Source organism: Acipenser ruthenus, chromosome 22 (genome assembly GCF_902713425.1).
Source record: "Acipenser ruthenus chromosome 22, fAciRut3.2 maternal haplotype, whole genome shotgun sequence".
Taxonomy (NCBI): Eukaryota; Metazoa; Chordata; class Actinopteri; order Acipenseriformes; family Acipenseridae; genus Acipenser; species Acipenser ruthenus.
In genome coordinates, this window is record NC_081210.1 from 24,874,294 (window position 1) to 24,891,530 (window position 17,237).

General features: G+C 37.3%; 1 protein-coding gene across 2 annotated transcripts; it reads right to left on the reverse strand.

The window, feature by feature from the left end:
- Positions 1-47: 47 nt before the first annotated feature.
- LOC117431655 (transcription elongation regulator 1-like) lies at positions 48-16,263 on the reverse strand. Of its 2 annotated transcripts, XM_058996216.1 has the most exons (21): positions 16,158-16,263; positions 14,778-15,006; positions 14,111-14,263; positions 13,638-13,908; positions 12,384-12,692; positions 11,324-11,386; positions 9,550-9,750; positions 9,304-9,425; positions 8,430-8,518; positions 8,103-8,263; positions 7,715-7,787; positions 6,955-7,090; positions 5,651-5,740; positions 5,449-5,567; positions 5,179-5,329; positions 2,592-2,756; positions 2,123-2,305; positions 1,452-1,631; positions 1,157-1,240; positions 947-1,047; positions 48-737 (listed from the first exon to the last, which is right to left on the reverse strand). In XM_058996216.1, exons 1-21 carry the CDS (start codon positions 16,205-16,207, stop codon positions 536-538), a joined length of 3,132 nt encoding a protein of 1,043 aa, XP_058852199.1. In that variant the 5' UTR covers positions 16,208-16,263; the 3' UTR covers positions 48-535. The 2 variants fall into 2 exon arrangements, with proteins under 2 accessions (XP_058852199.1, XP_058852200.1); XM_058996217.1 differs by lacking the exon at positions 11,324-11,386.
- Positions 16,264-17,237: the final 974 nt, after the last annotated feature.

Here is a 17,237-nt window from a genome sequence, read left to right on the forward strand (position 1 = left end):
CAAAGGCTTGTGTTAAAAATATACAAACAATCTTGCCACACGAGAGAAAAAAAAAAAAAAAGAGGGGTTGCCTTTATTCCAGTAAACTCAGCATGTACAGAAACATAGCAACATATCCAAATTAAATTGAACTGTAGAAACATCTAAACATTCATCAAACTGTAGCCTGTATTCTACAATGACGCCCTTTTAAAAATGCTGGTCACTTGCACAGCCATCCCAGTCACATGAATAACCACCGAATATTTATTCATTATCTAAAAATGTTACAAACAGATTGCAGAACCTTCATTTTAACCACAGATGTAACAGTGTTTGCACTTACTAGATCCATTTTTAAAATAACCTTAAAAGCTCCATTTAATCCAGAAAGGCTCTCTCTATTGGTGGCGATGACGACTTTTCTTAAATACAGGGATATTGCATGTTATAACACAACATACAGGTAATACTGTACATTTAGACGTCTGCTAGATGGCTCATGCATTGGTTTCCGGGTAGATGTACTGTAGTAAGCCTTTGCGAAGGCGATGGATTATTTCGTAGACCGCCGCGTGGGCTCTGAAGCAGTGGGAGGAGGTGGGGGACCTCTGCGATCCAGGTCCTCAATGTAAGCCATGATGAGTTTCCCTCTCTCTTCAGGGACGCAGTCTAGTACCAGGTAACGCTTGTCGTTCTGAAGAATCTTTTCTACATCTTTCAGGTGCTGGTCAGACTCGTGTATCAATTTTCGGGATCTGTGAGCACATACAAAAAAAAAAAGAATTGTTGATAAACAAGTTTCTTTATAACAACATTAAATAGTACAAAGTGGTGCATTTGCATTATGTACTTTATTTTATTCAGATGTCTAAATACAGACAATACAAGTTTATTTAACCCTGTAAATACTATTACACATTTTAGCAAACAGATTTCAGCAAGACAAAAAAAAAATAAAACAAACCTGTATGTAATAAACTTTGTTTCTTTGAGCAAAGTTCTGAAGTCTGCTTTTGCAGTTATGTATTTATCTCGGATGTACTCTTCAAACTCCCTCTGCTTTTTCTAATAAAAACAGCAAAAACAAACAAATATTCAAAGCTTAAATCATACTGATTACTGCTTACAGTGTATATACATTTCTAACACGTTGGTGTATTCTGCAGACACTTACCCGGTCGCTGGATGAAAACTTGATACAACGAGGATCTTCCTTAATAATCTTTTTAACTTCTTTCCACGTTGTGGTTAGAGTAATCTAAAAATTAAAAAATATATATTAAAATGATACATGACGAATCAACCTTTCACCTTTTTCCAGCAAACTGCATACATTTTTTTGACATCAAAACTGTTCACTTGTCAGCAAGTCCTTTTACATAAAGCATGTTCAATTATATATCAAACATAACAGCCTCTGGTGTCTCAGATCAGCATTGCATTGGAAGTTAAGGGAATGGCATGCTTACAGAAGACGTCTCATCTAGGAGCTGCCTAAAATGCTCTTTCTTCTTCTTGGTAAGTGCCTCGATGTGGTCATTAAAAAGTTTCTCCTTCTCTTCTCGCTCCAAGAGAGACGCAGATTCCCAGCGATGATCTTTGCGGAGTGTCCTTCTCGTATCTGACCACGAAACATCCGAGGAACGGACCTGCAGAAAAATTAATTCAGGAGTTATAAATCGTGGGAAAAGACTTCTCCTAATACCCGCCATCATGTTAACTGCAGATATTTAAGAAAGCGCTTGAAAATTCACCCTTTACTGAAAAAAAAAGAGAAAAAGTGCCTGAAGTATGCGAATGAACAGGTTTTTGCACCAACTAGGCAAAACAAATACTTATTGACAAGGTTAAAATCTTAACACTCGGGGGACAAGAGTCACCTCAAAGCTGTTATTGACCATTTCCACTCCCGCAGCCAGATAATGATGGAAATACTTTAAAGCAAAACAATATTGAGCTACAGAAGCTCCGTCATAGAGCTAATGGACCAATTTACAACCAGGCTGCCAAATGTATATATACATTGCATTTAATAAAACACATTCTACTATCTATAATTACTGTATTCCAATACTGCCATCCCAATAATACCGGACCGTTTGACAGGTCCCTGTTGCATGTTAAAAATAACTGCATTCACCATGTCAGATAGGAGAGCTTTAAAATGCTGCATCGCCTCCTCCCGCTTGTGCTGCTCCCTTTCCCTGTCGATTTCCTTGGTTTGCTCAGAGCGTGCTTTCTGCACTTCTCTCTCACGCTCGCGGAGGCTCGCCTCTATACGGGCCTGCCTTTCAAGCTCTTTCTCCTTGTCCGAATCAAAATTCTAGAGGAAAGAAAGGGGGGAAAAAAAAGCAGTTTCAATTAGGGATATGGTAAAAAAAAAAAAATCTCTTTCAGTAATCATAAGGAATTTTAAAAGCACAGTATATAGCCTAGCTTGTAGAATTAAAAATCTTTAAAAATCATGTCAATTTACAAAGTTAATCCTAACCATCTTTCTCAGACTGATTCTACTTGTAGTCTGTGTTAAAGTTTCTAATTAAAAAATATATTAGTTGATTTTTAGTGGAGAGACTAGCCACTTTAAGACTTCCTATGCAAATACAAACCTTTGCCTGTTTGTCTATATACTGTTTGAACAGTTCCTCCCTTGTTGAGGAGCCCTCCACAGCTTTGTATCGATGATCACTTTCTATTTTATCTTTCACTTTGCTCCAGCGGGACTGACCATCAATATGGTGGTCAGACAGCAACTCGTAGAAGTCATGTTTTACCTAGAGGTTGATACAGGACAAGGAAAAAAAAAACAAAACACAAAGGACCTGTTAGTAACAAATAACACACTGCAAGAGGTTTGCTGGAAAAGCAAAAGGCACTAAAACTTGCCTTGCTGTAGAAGTGCTTTAAAAAGGGTATTTATAATCTACTTCAACAATCAGATCTACTCTTGTACTGTATAATTCAGATAGGAATTCACTACTTGCTGTTTTAAATAAACAGACACACATATGTTAAGGCCTACCAGACTATGTAGCCTTAAGTTTTTAAAGCAAAAATGCACCCACAATTAGATTAGCATTGTTAAGATAGATCTGGCAATGAAAACAGCTTCTTGCAGCTGTTAATTCTACGAATATAAACTGTATCCAATGTATAAATTATGCCAAAAGCTTCCTTACCTAATCTATACTCATACAATATGTAAATATCAGAATTAAAGTAAAGGAAATTAACATGCAGCCAGTACAATTACTCCTCATCTTTAAAGCTTTCTAAGGCACATACAATTGTTTTCTAGAAACTTTACTTGAGAACCCAGACTAAAATCCAGTGAAAGTACCATTTAAAGTGTTTAAATGAAGTGTTTAAATTAAGTTTAATTGTGCAATTTAGACAGGCTGTACCAAGGATTGGCAGCAAAGTAAAAGCTTGCTTGTGTGGCTCAGCACCACCCCCTGACATTCTGAAAGAATGAACCACTTTCCCTAAATCATCTTTCACAAAGCCTTTCAATAATGACAAATGACTTAGAGCTTCACATCGCATTTGTACCTTTTTTTTTTTTTTTTTAAATGCAACGTCTGAGACAGCGATTGCCAGTTAACCAACTATGTTATCATAATTTTCAAGATACATAAATTTAAATATTTTTTGGGCACAACTCAAATCACTTCACAAGGAATAAAAAATAAAAAAATAAAATTATACCGGACCTGTGGGAGGCTAAAGTCACCACACAGAGAGAGATACCAATTCTGTTCCTCATTAGGGAATCCCATAACACTTTGCGTGTCAGTGATTGACAGCTGATAGTTTGAACAGATTGACAGGCAGCACAGCACAATGCTGTAAAGTCTATCCACTTGTTATAAAACAGAATACATGAAATGGTTACAAAATGGTAAAACATAACATTAGATGGACAAAAATAAAACATACAAGCCACATTCTTTACAAATGGAATTAATGCCACAAACAAAATCTTTTCTAAAAATGATATAGTACACACAATGACTTTGTTAGAGATGAAAGTTAGGATTTCCAACAAAGGTGTTGGAAACGTGGGGTAGAGGTACACAGTACTTAAGGAAAGGAGGGAAACAGTTTAGCAATAACACATTTACATACAACTAAAGTCTCTAATGAGTGGAACACATTCATTCTTCGATTCAGGTAATATTTAAATGTAAACAATTAATAACTTTGTCTGCATTGTATTTATAAAATAATGCATCCTTGGTAAACATAATACTTCAAGAATGTGATAAAGCTTTAGCACTTCGACAATGCATTTACACAAGGCTATTATATTACATTATAAATAAACGAAAGCATGGCGCACACATTAATACTACACTTGTGTATGCTTTAAGTCAGTTCAACTACTTTTCCAATCAAATGAGTTTCAAACCTTTTGAAATGAGTATTCTAAAATAATTCTATAAATGCCATGAATGATTATGCTTCTGAGTGAGTTTTTCACCATTCTTGCTGCACAGGGACATGTGGAAGGATTTCAGGCTTGTCTCTGGTAATGAAGTCTGGATGAGCTACCCTGCCAGCCCTCTCTCCAGGAGGGAGCCCTTACCACATCATTTCCCATCTCCATCAGGCGACATTTAAAACTCATTAATCTTTAATATACGACCTTTCCTTCCGACGAGTACTCATTTTAAAACATCACAACTGTTTATTTAAAGATAAAAAACACAGGCTTAAATCTAGCCTTTACAGTGATAAAAGGTACTTTTTGTCATTTAATATAAAGGCAAGTACCTTTAGTGACGGTTCAGAGTTGGGTTTATAACAAAAAGCTATTTGTGTTAGCCATTCTCTTGTCACTTTAAAATAAAATAAAAAAGATTAACAAAAGAGATCTGTACAAAGAATAAAAAGCTATTTGCAAACATTTTGAATGCTGCGATATTTGGTTAGCTGTAGAGTGAGATAAGAAAAATATATACTTTTTCAAAAGGTTGTACATGGGCTAGAATAAAAATATAAAATATCTAATTTAGAAGAAAGAAATCTTGACAGCTACGTGTACTGTAAAATGCAATACAGCAGGTTTTATAAGAAACATGAACTATAACTCAGGCCTGTTCTGAATGATTTGGAGACCCAGCCTTGACCTTGTCCCGTTCCAGTCATGCTTCAACACATTCTCTCGAAGCCCACTGAGACTAAACTCCTAACCTTTTCACCCCGGTTCTTGGAGTCCTCCTTCTCCTTCTTGCGGAATGCAGTCATAAACTCTGTATACATGGCCTCTCTGTCCTTCATCTTCTCGATTAATTTGAAACGCAAGTCTTTAGCATGTTTGGATGCAAACTCACTGAAGGTGGTTCTGTGGAAAAACAAACAAAGTGTCTCAGTACAAGCAGACGTTCCAAAGAAACTACCACTGCATCGAATTCAAAGCCAGCCAAGCCTCTACCAAATCGACAACAAAAAGCTACTCCCCACCTTGTATTTAATTTCGCCTCTTCCATCATTTTTCTGAAATCCTCCTTGGCTTGCATTGTTTTATTCTTTTTTTCCTTCCTCTCCTCTTCTGCCCTGGTCTTCACATATTGGTCGAAAACCTGAAGAGTGAATTTTAATATTTCAGTTCTTCTATTGAAATTTACAGCAGTAGAATAAAACAAAAGTTATTTATTAGACTTACCAGTTTGCGTTCCTTCGGATTAAGTAGTAGGTATCGAGGATCAAACACAATCTTATGAAGCTCTTTTTCCCATGTTGAAAAGGCAGAAACCTAAAGGGTAACAAAAAAAAAAAAAACCCACAAGGATTAATTTTCCAAATCAATTACAAGCAACCACTTTTTGCAGCAGGTAACCTCCTTTTACTTGTAGTCTGCGGGATACTAGAGTCATGTCTATTTCCCCAACTGAAGTTTCCCTCTCTAATAAATGACAAGCAGTGGGAGGTGGATTGGTGCATTTCTCTCACTAATTGCTATGGACTGTTGCTATATAACTAAGCGATTTCTCCCTAATAACCTATTAAAATACCCACCACAGAGCGCCATTTAAAAAAAATACAAAATAAAGAGTCTACAAGAGGTTAAGCCTTGAAGTGTGGGCTTTTGATATTTTAAAAACCTTTTCCTTTTATCTGTTTAGAAAAATAATAACCTTTTAGATATAAAGAGTTTCAGTGTGCATCGACCACATCAAATCAACAACACCAACATTAAATCAAAGTACTCCATAGCAGACTGCAAAGACAGCTTTGCCAATAAGAATTGTGTTTAACACCGCAAAACCACAACTTGTGTGGTTAGTGGACACAAAAAAAGAAAAAAAAAAAGTTATTTCATTAAAACAGGTTGCATTATAGTTAAACTTTAACTTCTAGAACTAATTACCATACTGTTAAATATCTATTGTAAATTCCTGAGTATTATCCATTTTCAATTCTTGTAAATGTTTTTCATTTTGATTTATTTATTATTTTAAACCAGTCTAATTCTCTCTCTCAAGTATTTGACTAACACCTTACAAAAAACAGCTTATACAATGTTTACATCTACCAAAACACTGAACAAGGTAAATGCTTATTTCAAATACTAATCTTGGTAATTTAACGTGACATATCCTACAAAAGCTTCAGTAGTAAAATATGTTTTCTTCATTTTTACAAACTGACTAATGGAGAAGCAAGTATGGTTTTCAGCTTGTTTCACATAATCTGTCTGTGTGGAAGACACACCTCAATTGCTACTTGGGATCAGATTAGATAAAGCAGAATATTAACTGGACAGCATTTATAATACTTTCAAACCTTGAATTGAGATTTAAAATTGCAACTTTCACAAAAAAAAAAGAAATTCTGACAAGATTACAAAATACCAAAGGTTATAAATTGTAACTGAAGATTGTACCTTAAATGGCTTCCATTTAGTTTTATGTTTCTATAACATTACAGAGCTGGTTACACAATTGCGGTTGGATTGAAGTATTTTACCCCTCTCTCCAGCAGCATGTCCTTGAACTGTTTCATACGGGCTTCCAGAGGGACGATGGCCCTCTCCCGGGCAGCCCTGATCTCTGCCTCCATGGCTGCCTCTTTCTCAGAGTCCACATCTTTCACGTCGTCCTTCCTGCGTTAACACACATACTTCAGGGCTAGCTTTAACAGTCTCCACACTACTCCCTTTGCACGTGATGACTTGTAATAAGCTGTAGAGACTTGAATGTTCAGTATCTTACTGAAGTACCATCTTCATTTATTAAAATCAATCCTGCTTACTTTAAGGTTACCATGTGTTCAATGGTTTGCCTTTATTTAGATCTATATCAAAACATGTGTGTTGAACAGCACAAGTCCTTAAACATAATCTCTGAATGACAGTAAAAAGAAAACAAAAGCTGTTTTAATAAAAAAAAAATCAAAAAAATCGGACAAATTATAAATGTGTGTTATAATATATAAAACACTAAACTGTAGTACTTCTCTGTATCTTATGAATGAGTGTTTCAGTGATAGGTTTACTGCAACCAAGAACGGTTTAACCTCCACACAGCTGCATGGTTTAATGTTGCATTCTGAGGTTTTACCTTAAAATCCCGTGGACGCTGAATCACAGAAGGCACGTAATTAGAAAGCATCACAGTGTTCTACATTAAATAAATTGATTTTCTTTAAATCAAGTTAAAATGCCTTGTAGAATAATTAACCAAAATGAGTCCCAAAGTACTTAAGGAAGGCTCTTCTATTAACTTACTTTCTTTTCTTTGCCTTGATAGGTTCATCATCAATCGCATCTTCTGTTGTTGATGTTTCCAGTTCTTCTTTGCCTGAAGCGAATTCAAGTAAAACAATCTTAAGCATTCGATCAGCACCAAACAGAAAATAAGGGGGTAACTGAATAGCATTCAAAAAAGATAAAAATTGAGTTTAAGGTGATGTCAGCCACAGTACAGGTCCCTGCTGCCTATCCGAATGCATATCACTTCTAAAACGTCAACAGCAGCCTTTTGAAACAGCCCAGAAGTACAGGTGAAACGGGTATCCAACAAGTCTCTCCACAGATGGACTAGCTTCGTCTCAATTCAGTTCTTTCAACTTGGCAATGACTCGTCTGATAAGTGAAGAAAGCAATATATTCTCACCCATTTTCTTCCCATCCTCCGTGGCCTTCTTGTGAGGAGGCTCCTGGATGGTTTTGTCGACATCAGCTCTTCCAATCAGTTCTTCTGGGCGATCCCACATGGAGAGACGAGTCGTTGGGTTATAGAAGAACACCCTGTCATCACCCGTCCACACCACACACCTGCAAACAAACACACCTTTAACTGAAGGCAAGATGAATTGAACAGTTTTTTTAGGGTTGATTTAAGACAGGGTGGTTATTATAAGGGAAATAAGCTTAAGCAACCTTTTGTGATTAGACTAAAAGGATGAAAAGCCTGCGATTCAATAAAACATAATAATCATACCATGGAGTTCCTGGGATAGGGGATGTAGCCACAGGCTTCGCTTTTTGTGCAGCTTTTTCCTCTTCAGTCATTTCCTCCTCCTTCAGCTCCTAAAAAGACGGATCTGTCACGTCTATCTGCATATTTTAAACTAAACTTGCAGTATTTTCTTTTTTTTTTTACTGCATTACATCAAGGTGTAAGTGTTTGAAGTTACCGAAAGGCATTCATAAAGGATTTACATTTTAAGTAGGACAGCAATAGATAAATACTGTTATTAACTAGGTGAACCCCCTTAAATTGCCATTCTGATCTGACTGAATTATGCATTAAGATTGACAGAAAAGCATATCACACAATAAAAGAAAGAGGTAGACAGATCCCTTGTGTCTTCATTTGTGCTTTTAACCTATTCATTTCAAATTTATAGGACAGGAACAGCATTTATTCCTGGTCAGCAAAACTAGCATCCAACAAGCCAAATGGATGAATGGGAACTTTAAAAAACAGTTTTGTTGTAGACAGCTATGAAGTCATTAGTTATACATTAACTTGAATGTATACACCACATAATTACATAAACATACTGCACTAATCATGTCTAGGTTCAGATTTGGTTGCACACAGGCTTTCCAATACATATAAACAAACCTCATTATTAAGTTGTACGTATACTACTACTATCAACCTTATAAAAAAAAACCTAGGCAACTAAAGATTCATCTTCCTTATAGCGAGACTGGGTTACACGCTGTCTAACAGCAAGGTAATGGCTATGTAGAAAACGGAAATTAGTATCCTCAGCCTCCCAGTACAGAGTTCCTAATCTTCATAAACATATTTAACAAACCCTTTACAGCTTAACCGAATGGCGGCGTCAATGACAGTGATTTACCTCTTTGATCTCCTTTGGTGGTTCCATTTTAGGCTCCTCCTCTTCCATTTCCATTGGCTCTGCGTCTTCAAAATGATCTTTGCTTGCCTCTCTGGGTTTTTCCATTTCCTTTAAAAGCATCTCTGTGCAAAAATATAGCAGTTATACATTTGTGTGCATTTTTGTATTCACTGAAGTTTTACATTGGCCATAGGTCACAAGACTGGGCACTACTTCTGTGGTATAAATATTTATTTTGGACCCTACCTTTCTCCTTTAACTCGTACGGCTTCTCCCACGTGGACTCCAGTGTTCTGTTGTTATAGTAGTAGGTCTTTCCATCCATAGTCTTGTACTCGGACCACTCTGAGAATGGCATTGCCCCTACTAGGGCAGCAGGGGAAGCTGCGATTGCAACCTGTGGGTGCATCATTGGCACAAGAGGAGGACCCATTCCTGACAGCATACCTGGGAAGGGTAAAATGTTCACAAGTGTTCCTATTACATAGCCTAAAAGATGTAGTGTTCACTATGTATAGCATCCTCAAGTGCCCTCCCTCCCCTCTCTACTATTAGCAAGAATGGGAAATTACATTTACAAATAAAATACATCCTATGGCGTTTTAGTTGAAAGTTTTGAGATTTTTCCAAACTTCTAATCTGATTAATGAATAGTATGATGGTTTTTTTTTTTTTTTTTACGTCATGTGTTACGGATTTAACTGGGATATAGCAGATTGATTTCTAGCTATTAGTGCTGTTTAGTATATTCGGGTAGAATTAACTACTGCTATGGCACTTGAGAAAGATTTTACTGTAATACTTTCATTCCAAAAATCCCAAATGCAATGGTATCAGTTGAGTCCTCTGCATGAGATTTCTCCAACACAAAAGATAGTCCGAATCAGGCTTTGATGACAGCTAACGTGACATGTAGTTAGTATTGCAAGCAAATCGACAAGCTAAGAATGATAAATTATGGATAGTTTTATCTCTATGTATGTGAACTAGATATTTACTTCTATTCAAATCTAACATTACAGTGTATGGTTCTTTATTACATTTTGTTTTTGTAATTAAAAGAAAAAAAAATACAAGAAAGCTGAAACATGTTAATAAAAGCGTTAGTATCCATGCTAATATAACATGCCACAACATGAAAACGTCACTTAACAGATGAATGATGCTATAGTTATTAGAATAAACAAAAAAACCAAATACTGTACTGCATGACACTTTAGACAAACACAATGCTCTGAAACACATGACAATAGTAAAATGAAATGAAAATAGCCAGTCCATTATAAATGATACAGACAAGAACGATCTGCCTTATATCAATTAAAAAATAAAAATAAAAAAAAAATAAAAAAGCAAGAATTGGATCTAACACCTCCTGCGGAAATGCTAGCCAGTACATTCACAAAATAGCTGTAATAAATGAAGTTTAGAAATGATGTAAGGAAACACTATACTCTACATTAACTATAAATGTGTAGCGCAGTGCGTTTGGAATGCAATAATTCATTGTTTTTGTCAGGGCAATGTTAAAAAATGGTGAAATGTATTTGTAATTGAACCTAAAGTCGACTGTTCTAAACAACCCGGGTGATGCATTTATCTGCTCTTAAACAGATTTATTTGATTAATTACCTTGATGCATCTGGCTAGACGTTCAGAAGTCTGTAGCTTTTAACTTCAGGCTACTAATTTATTAATGGAAACTTTAAAATAAATGTACATATGTGTCATTAGAAATACTGGTTTAACTGCAATAATACCAAACACTAAATATAAAGTACATATTTATTATAAGAAATAAATAAAATAGCTAATTACACCTTTTTTACATTATAACCACAGCTCTTTGAGAACAAAGGTTTTGGTCAGATATGCAGCATGTTATAAGTATTTAAACAACAAAGACTGGATCGACTTAATACTTTAACTGAGATATGGTGTGTTTCTAATAAGAGTTTACAACATTCACTAACATGCCAACTAACAAAGAATACTGACTTGATATTTGTTAAAGAATTACCGTTCTTGTTGGGAGCGATTGTCTTTATATACGGGCAGCTGACTATCTGCATCATTGCTACACCTGCAAGAACGGATAAGCAAGCATATTGGACACAGAAAAACGTCAGCTGCCAAAAAACAAGAACAAAAACACATCTATTTGGGAACCTCTTGATCTGACTAATAAAGTAGGCATGCAATCTGTGCGAGAGTTACACACAGCATCACAGGGAAAATCATTTTAGTCCACTAACCACACGCGGGTTTGGTTGCACAGGGAATTGCCATCTGTATCAATTTGAAATATAATTACGGTAAAAAAACAAATTCGAACATAAAAGTTTAACATCAAAAACTACAGCAGAGAAAGTGAATATCAATATTGATTTGTTTGGCTTTTTAATATCAGCCAGGATAATATTTTAAACAATGACAACATCCCAGCTATTTTGGAACACACACAGAAAATGAAAAACAAAAAATACTGTTTATTGATCGCACTATCCACTGCTTTTTAGGTTTTTGTCTTGATCTCGGACAAAATGAACACAGGAGGCATTTGCCATGCTGCTTTCTACTGTTACTAAACTGACATATGCTTGCTGCCACCTGCTGGTCACTTCAGATTGATCATCCTACCAAATCCTTAATAAAATTTGGCTAAAATCAACTCAATTTCCTTTCCTTACAACATTGTGATTAACAGTTTCCATAGTGACGGAGATTCTTTACTTAAAAAAAAAGCATTAACAGAAAGATTATTAGTTATATCAAGCTGACAATAAAGATTGCAAATAGTGAAATCAGCCACATCTTTCTTATGTATTAATCAATCTAGTGTTCTGTCATAAAAGGAGTAAGAGACAGTAAACTAGGAGAATCCTAAATGATCACATTTTGAAGATATGAAATGAAGGATGATGTGGCTAACTGGTGAAAGAAACTGGGAGCTAGTGTTCTGATCAGTGCCTGTGGTTCTGAAGTGGACAAGGGGGTTTTAGAAAGAAAAGAACATTGAAAAAAAGTGAACGGATGGACATGTGAAACAGTAGACACCATTAATATTCAGACAAACCTACCAGGTAAAGGAATGGGCATGCCAGGCATGCCAGGCAAAGGCACTCGGAAAGGCGGCACCATGACCGAAGGGAAGGCAGGGATTGTGGTGGTGGGTTGGGGCACAGCGTGTGGTAACTGCTGCGGCACAGTGTGTGGCAACTGCTGCGGTACAGCGTGTGGCAACTGCTGCGGCACAGCTGCGGGCAGGCTCTGTGGTATGGGCTGTGGTACAGCCTGTACCGGGGTCACTGTCGCTGTGACCGTTGATGCACTGACTGACGGGGGGCTCGATGAGGTAACTGTTGATGTCAGGTCTTGATTGGTGGATGCTGGGAAGGGGGAGGAAGTCACTGGTTAACTTTTTTTTTTTTTTTTTAATAGAAACTAGTAAATGTCTTATTGACAGTTAAAGCAATTCCTGACTAAAGTAGGGTTGGGACAGTATTAAACATCTAAAATGATAATTGCTGGACAAAATAATTAAAAAAAAGTATTGCAATTAGTGCAGTGTTTGCGCATTTAGATTCCACTGGCTATACAAATATAATAATACAGGTTACCTGGGATAATTAAGTGTCTGGTTTAAAAAAAAAAAAACACACATGTACATGTATACTGCTCAATTTATTTTAAATGTATTTTCCTTTTTGCCAAAATACAATCTGTAATGTGTTCTTTGTACACATTACATTAAGAATGAGTATTTGTATGCAGCATTCAAATAGTAAAATCAAATTAATACCCAATGCATGTGTTTTACTTTAGCCTATAGGCTACTGTAAATAACGGTAACACACAAAATAAATCATGCCTTCTCTGTATACATTACTGTAGAAGTCAGAATAAAAGATGATTAAGTTGAAACTGGAGGAATTTAGCGCACCTTCCAGTGCCCGCTGCACTAATACATTTCAAGACGTACTAATTAAACATTACTAGAACAGATGGAATAATTAGAATTACTTGTGAAATAATTAAACAAATCGCATAAATTCCGCAGTAATTAAAAATTGTCATAATGAATACAGTAACGTAAATTTCTGATAACCAATTATTTTTACAATGCAATGTTTTATCGTGACTTCTGTTCGATACGATATTACTGAGTTATCGTAAATCGTCCCAACCCTAGACTAAAGTAAAAGCTGGGTAAACCTGCAATGGGTCAAACTTTAATGCAAGGGCAAAAGTTGAAAAATCTGAAATACATATGGAATGTAGAGCTTGTACAGATTGTTAAGGGTTTGCTAACTTTACCAAGCAGCATTACTTACAGGATACCGCCTGCGAGACGGCAGCAGCAGCAGCAGCAGCAGCAGCAGCAGCTGTGAGTGTGGCTGTGGAAGAAGGGCTGGTCGAGTGTGCAGTAGAAGCTGCCTGCGTCGAGACCGGAGTAGCCGCTGTGCTGACCACAGGGGAGCTGGCAGAGGATACGGCTGCAGCCTGCGTCGCCATGATAGGGTTCAGCTCAGACTGCTGGATTACCTTCACCCCATCTGGTTTGGTCCAAGCAGACTCACGGGTCCGAGCATTGTAATAGTACACCTAATAGAAGAGCATCACAATCAGGTCACTAATAGATTCCGAGCATGAGGCTTATTTCTTTAAAGATATCTAACTACATAATGGAAACAGGTATGTAGAGTACATTCTTTACACATATTAAGTGAACATACCTCCACACCATAAAATAAAGAAATCCAAGCCAAACTATAAGCTACTAAAACAATAATTGGAGAGAGCGTACCTTTCCTTCTGGGGTTTTGTTTTCCACCCAGATCTCCTCGTTGGGGGGCAATGTCGGTGCCCCAGGTGTCGGCACAGGAGGCATCCCCGGAGGAAACATCATTCCAGGAGGAGGGGGCATGCTCCCCATCGGTGGCGGCATAAAGGGTGGTCTCTAGGATATCAAAAGGGCAAATATCCTCAGAGAATTAGGTACCTAATGCTAGCAGACAAACTGTATGCTCTAACGTATTATGCAAAATCTTACAGCAAAGCTTATATATTCTTGCTGTCATCTGATATGACATGACTGACAAGCAATCCTATGCCTAATGACTGGCCAGTCATCTTTGGTAAATATCAACCACCAGCTTCCAGGCAAATGAGGATTCTGCAAATATAACTTCACACACAAAGTATTATTGATGCAATACTTTTTATGTAAATGTATTTGAGAATGAAGTAGAAAACATTGTGCTATGTATATTGTTACAAAGTTGTAAAATGTTGGTTAGACAGAATGCAATCACAGTTGAAAATGAAGCATGCCCCAACCTCAACTGCTTAACTTCAAAATACAGAGTTGCTCTAGTGCTTTTATTAGATACAGTTGTATTAAACAGTATAACAAGAGGAGTAAGACAGAGATCCCTGACCAAACACACGTTCCAGTTTGCTCCATTCCTTACCTGCATGTGAGGGGGGCCCATGGGTGGCGGCATTCCCCCGGGGGGAGGCATGGGGGGCATGCTGGGGTCAAAAGGAGGGCGCCCAAAGGGTGGTCGTGGAGGTGGGGGAGGACCCCTCATCATTCCAAAAGGTGGGGGAGGGGGCCTCATCAGCGGCGGCGGGCCTCTCATGACAGGGTTGGGTGGGGGCGCCGGACCTCGAAAACGTAATGCTTGCTGTTGTGCCATCCTGGGGTAAGAAAGTTGCAAAATTATTTGAGCTGGCAAGTCAGACCTTGAATTCACAGTACCATGCTGAAGTTCAGGATTAGGACAAATCAGCCAGTGAGAAGAAGTGTGCAAGATCCAAAGATAGGTATGGGCACTTTTTTTAGGATTATTTCAAACACCAACAAATTGAAGTTATATTTCGCCATGTTTCATGAACATGAGCTTACTTTTGGGTGATCAACACTACAAAATATTTCCGTCAGAATAAACAACTGAAGGAAAGACATCCATCCACACAGCAGCTCAAAAGAGATGGAACACGTAATTCTAACCACATGGGGTCTCTGCCTAGCAGTATAAATGCCTTATTAAACCCCTCAGCAAACAATGTTTCACATTTTTTATTGAGTGTATGGGGGTTTGGTTATTCAAATGTTGGTTTATCCTGAGGCATAACTTTCATTTTGAAATCGAAATAAAACAATAGACATACCGTACCCCAGGTCACAGCAGGCATCCTATGTGCAAAGTGCTGGGAGTACATAAAACCAACTAAGATATACATTATAAAGAAAGTTACCGCTATAGCAAGCTTCCTAGGTGGCCATGTAATGAAAAGTGTAACACTAACCTTGCTTCACCGATAATGATATGGTACTCTACCATTAATACATGTCACTGTAATGACGTATTACCACAAATTACTTAATACACGGGTAGTTTATTATTAGACAAGCAGCTGAAATGTGATTTAACGGCTGTGTATACATGCATTCTCCAGCTCTTTAAAAACCTGTACTTTTGTTTTCAGTGGCCAACAGAAAACGCACACTGTAGTGTGGACTGCGCATGTAAACAGCGACTCATTCATTCGTCCATTGTGGCTCTCTTGGAAGTAACTGCGTATCAAATACAACATCTAATATCAATTGTAAACAATAATAACACAAATATAATGCATGGAATGTATTTAGTTGTATCATCCGGCTCCGACAGCTGTATAAAAAACGCTGTCTATGAACAGTGCTCACGTTACTGAGATTAAAAAGAAACCATAAAGTCCAAAGAACACATTACGTTTTTTTTTTACATAGATACACAAAACTCTTTCTTCCGCGTTGGGTATTTTTTCTTTTTAATAGCTGGTTCATTTGTTCGCCAGCCTCTCACCTGTTGTCGTTAAATCTCACTATTTCTTCGGCCTCTCCGCGATCCGCCATTACAGGAACACAACACACTCTGGGCTGACCTTCCAGTGCACCGACTCAGCCTCTCGCTGATACAACCCATTGGTTCTTTAGTATGTCGATCAAGCATATGGGCGGGATAAGGGTTTTCATTGGACAAAGCTTAGATCGTCCTTACCTTTGATTGGTGTAAGTGCTTGTCAATCATGTTTCTACATCGCTCTCATTTAAAGAGGCATTTACCTGAAAACAGGAAACAAAGCACTAGAACGTCACGTGACTGTTTTTTCCGATAGCTTTATTTAAAACTGGTCGAGTACACTCCACTGTGAATGTGGTTTAGCAATGTGGTGTACACGCTTGCTTAGCCTACAATACCTATTAAATATGGTACTATTTCTTTTTTTGTATCGAAATAGCTGTTTAAAGATTATTAAATGTATGTGCCATTCATTATCTCTCAATAAGTTGAACCTAAATCATGTATTATCCACACAAAGGATAATTCAGTTCATGCCACAAGGCCTTGCTTAATTTTATAGCTATAGTAATAGTTTTCTTTTTACAGTGTACTGAAATATAAAGCAATTCGTTACTCAGATGTTTGGTATCATACCTAATTAACTGCCATTTGTTTGTGAATGTATGAGAGATTTATTTTCTCTGTAAACATTTTAAAAAGTTGTAGCAGTGTCACTCCCAGAGCTTGCTTTCTTCTCATTTATAATCTATCCTTGACCCATATATATGAGAACTAGCACTAACAGAACTGAACTCTGGTCCTGATGCAAACTGTTCCAACAGGAATTGTTTTTCTACTTGGTAAGTTTCAAGCAAGGCTGGCTGGGTTACCTGTAGAATAATGCCCCCCTGCATACCTACATTTGAGTGTTGCGTTCATGGTTACAATTCTGTATCAGCCTCACTGACCCAGGAATGGAGGAATGGGCCACAATCCCACAAAACCCCTTGAGACATCTTGTGGCGTATATGCAAAGCCGTCACTGAAGAGGGCGAGGTTGTGATCATTTGTCCGGTTAGTGTAAAATTGATTGTCAAGTGA

Excerpts from the sequence above, each read along its gene's own strand:
- LOC117431655 (XM_058996216.1), bottom strand. The coding sequence starts at position 16,207 with ATGGCGGATCGCGGAGAGGCCGAAGAAATAGTGAGATTTAACGACAAC. Across the intron at positions 14,264-14,777 it reads TGGGCCCCCCTCACATGCAG|AGACCACCCTTTATGCCGCC; the intron begins GTAAGGAATGGA and ends TTGATATCCTAG. Across the intron at positions 5,568-5,650 it reads ATCCGAAGGAACGCAAACTG|GTTTTCGACCAATATGTGAA; the intron begins GTAAGTCTAATA and ends TTCACTCTTCAG.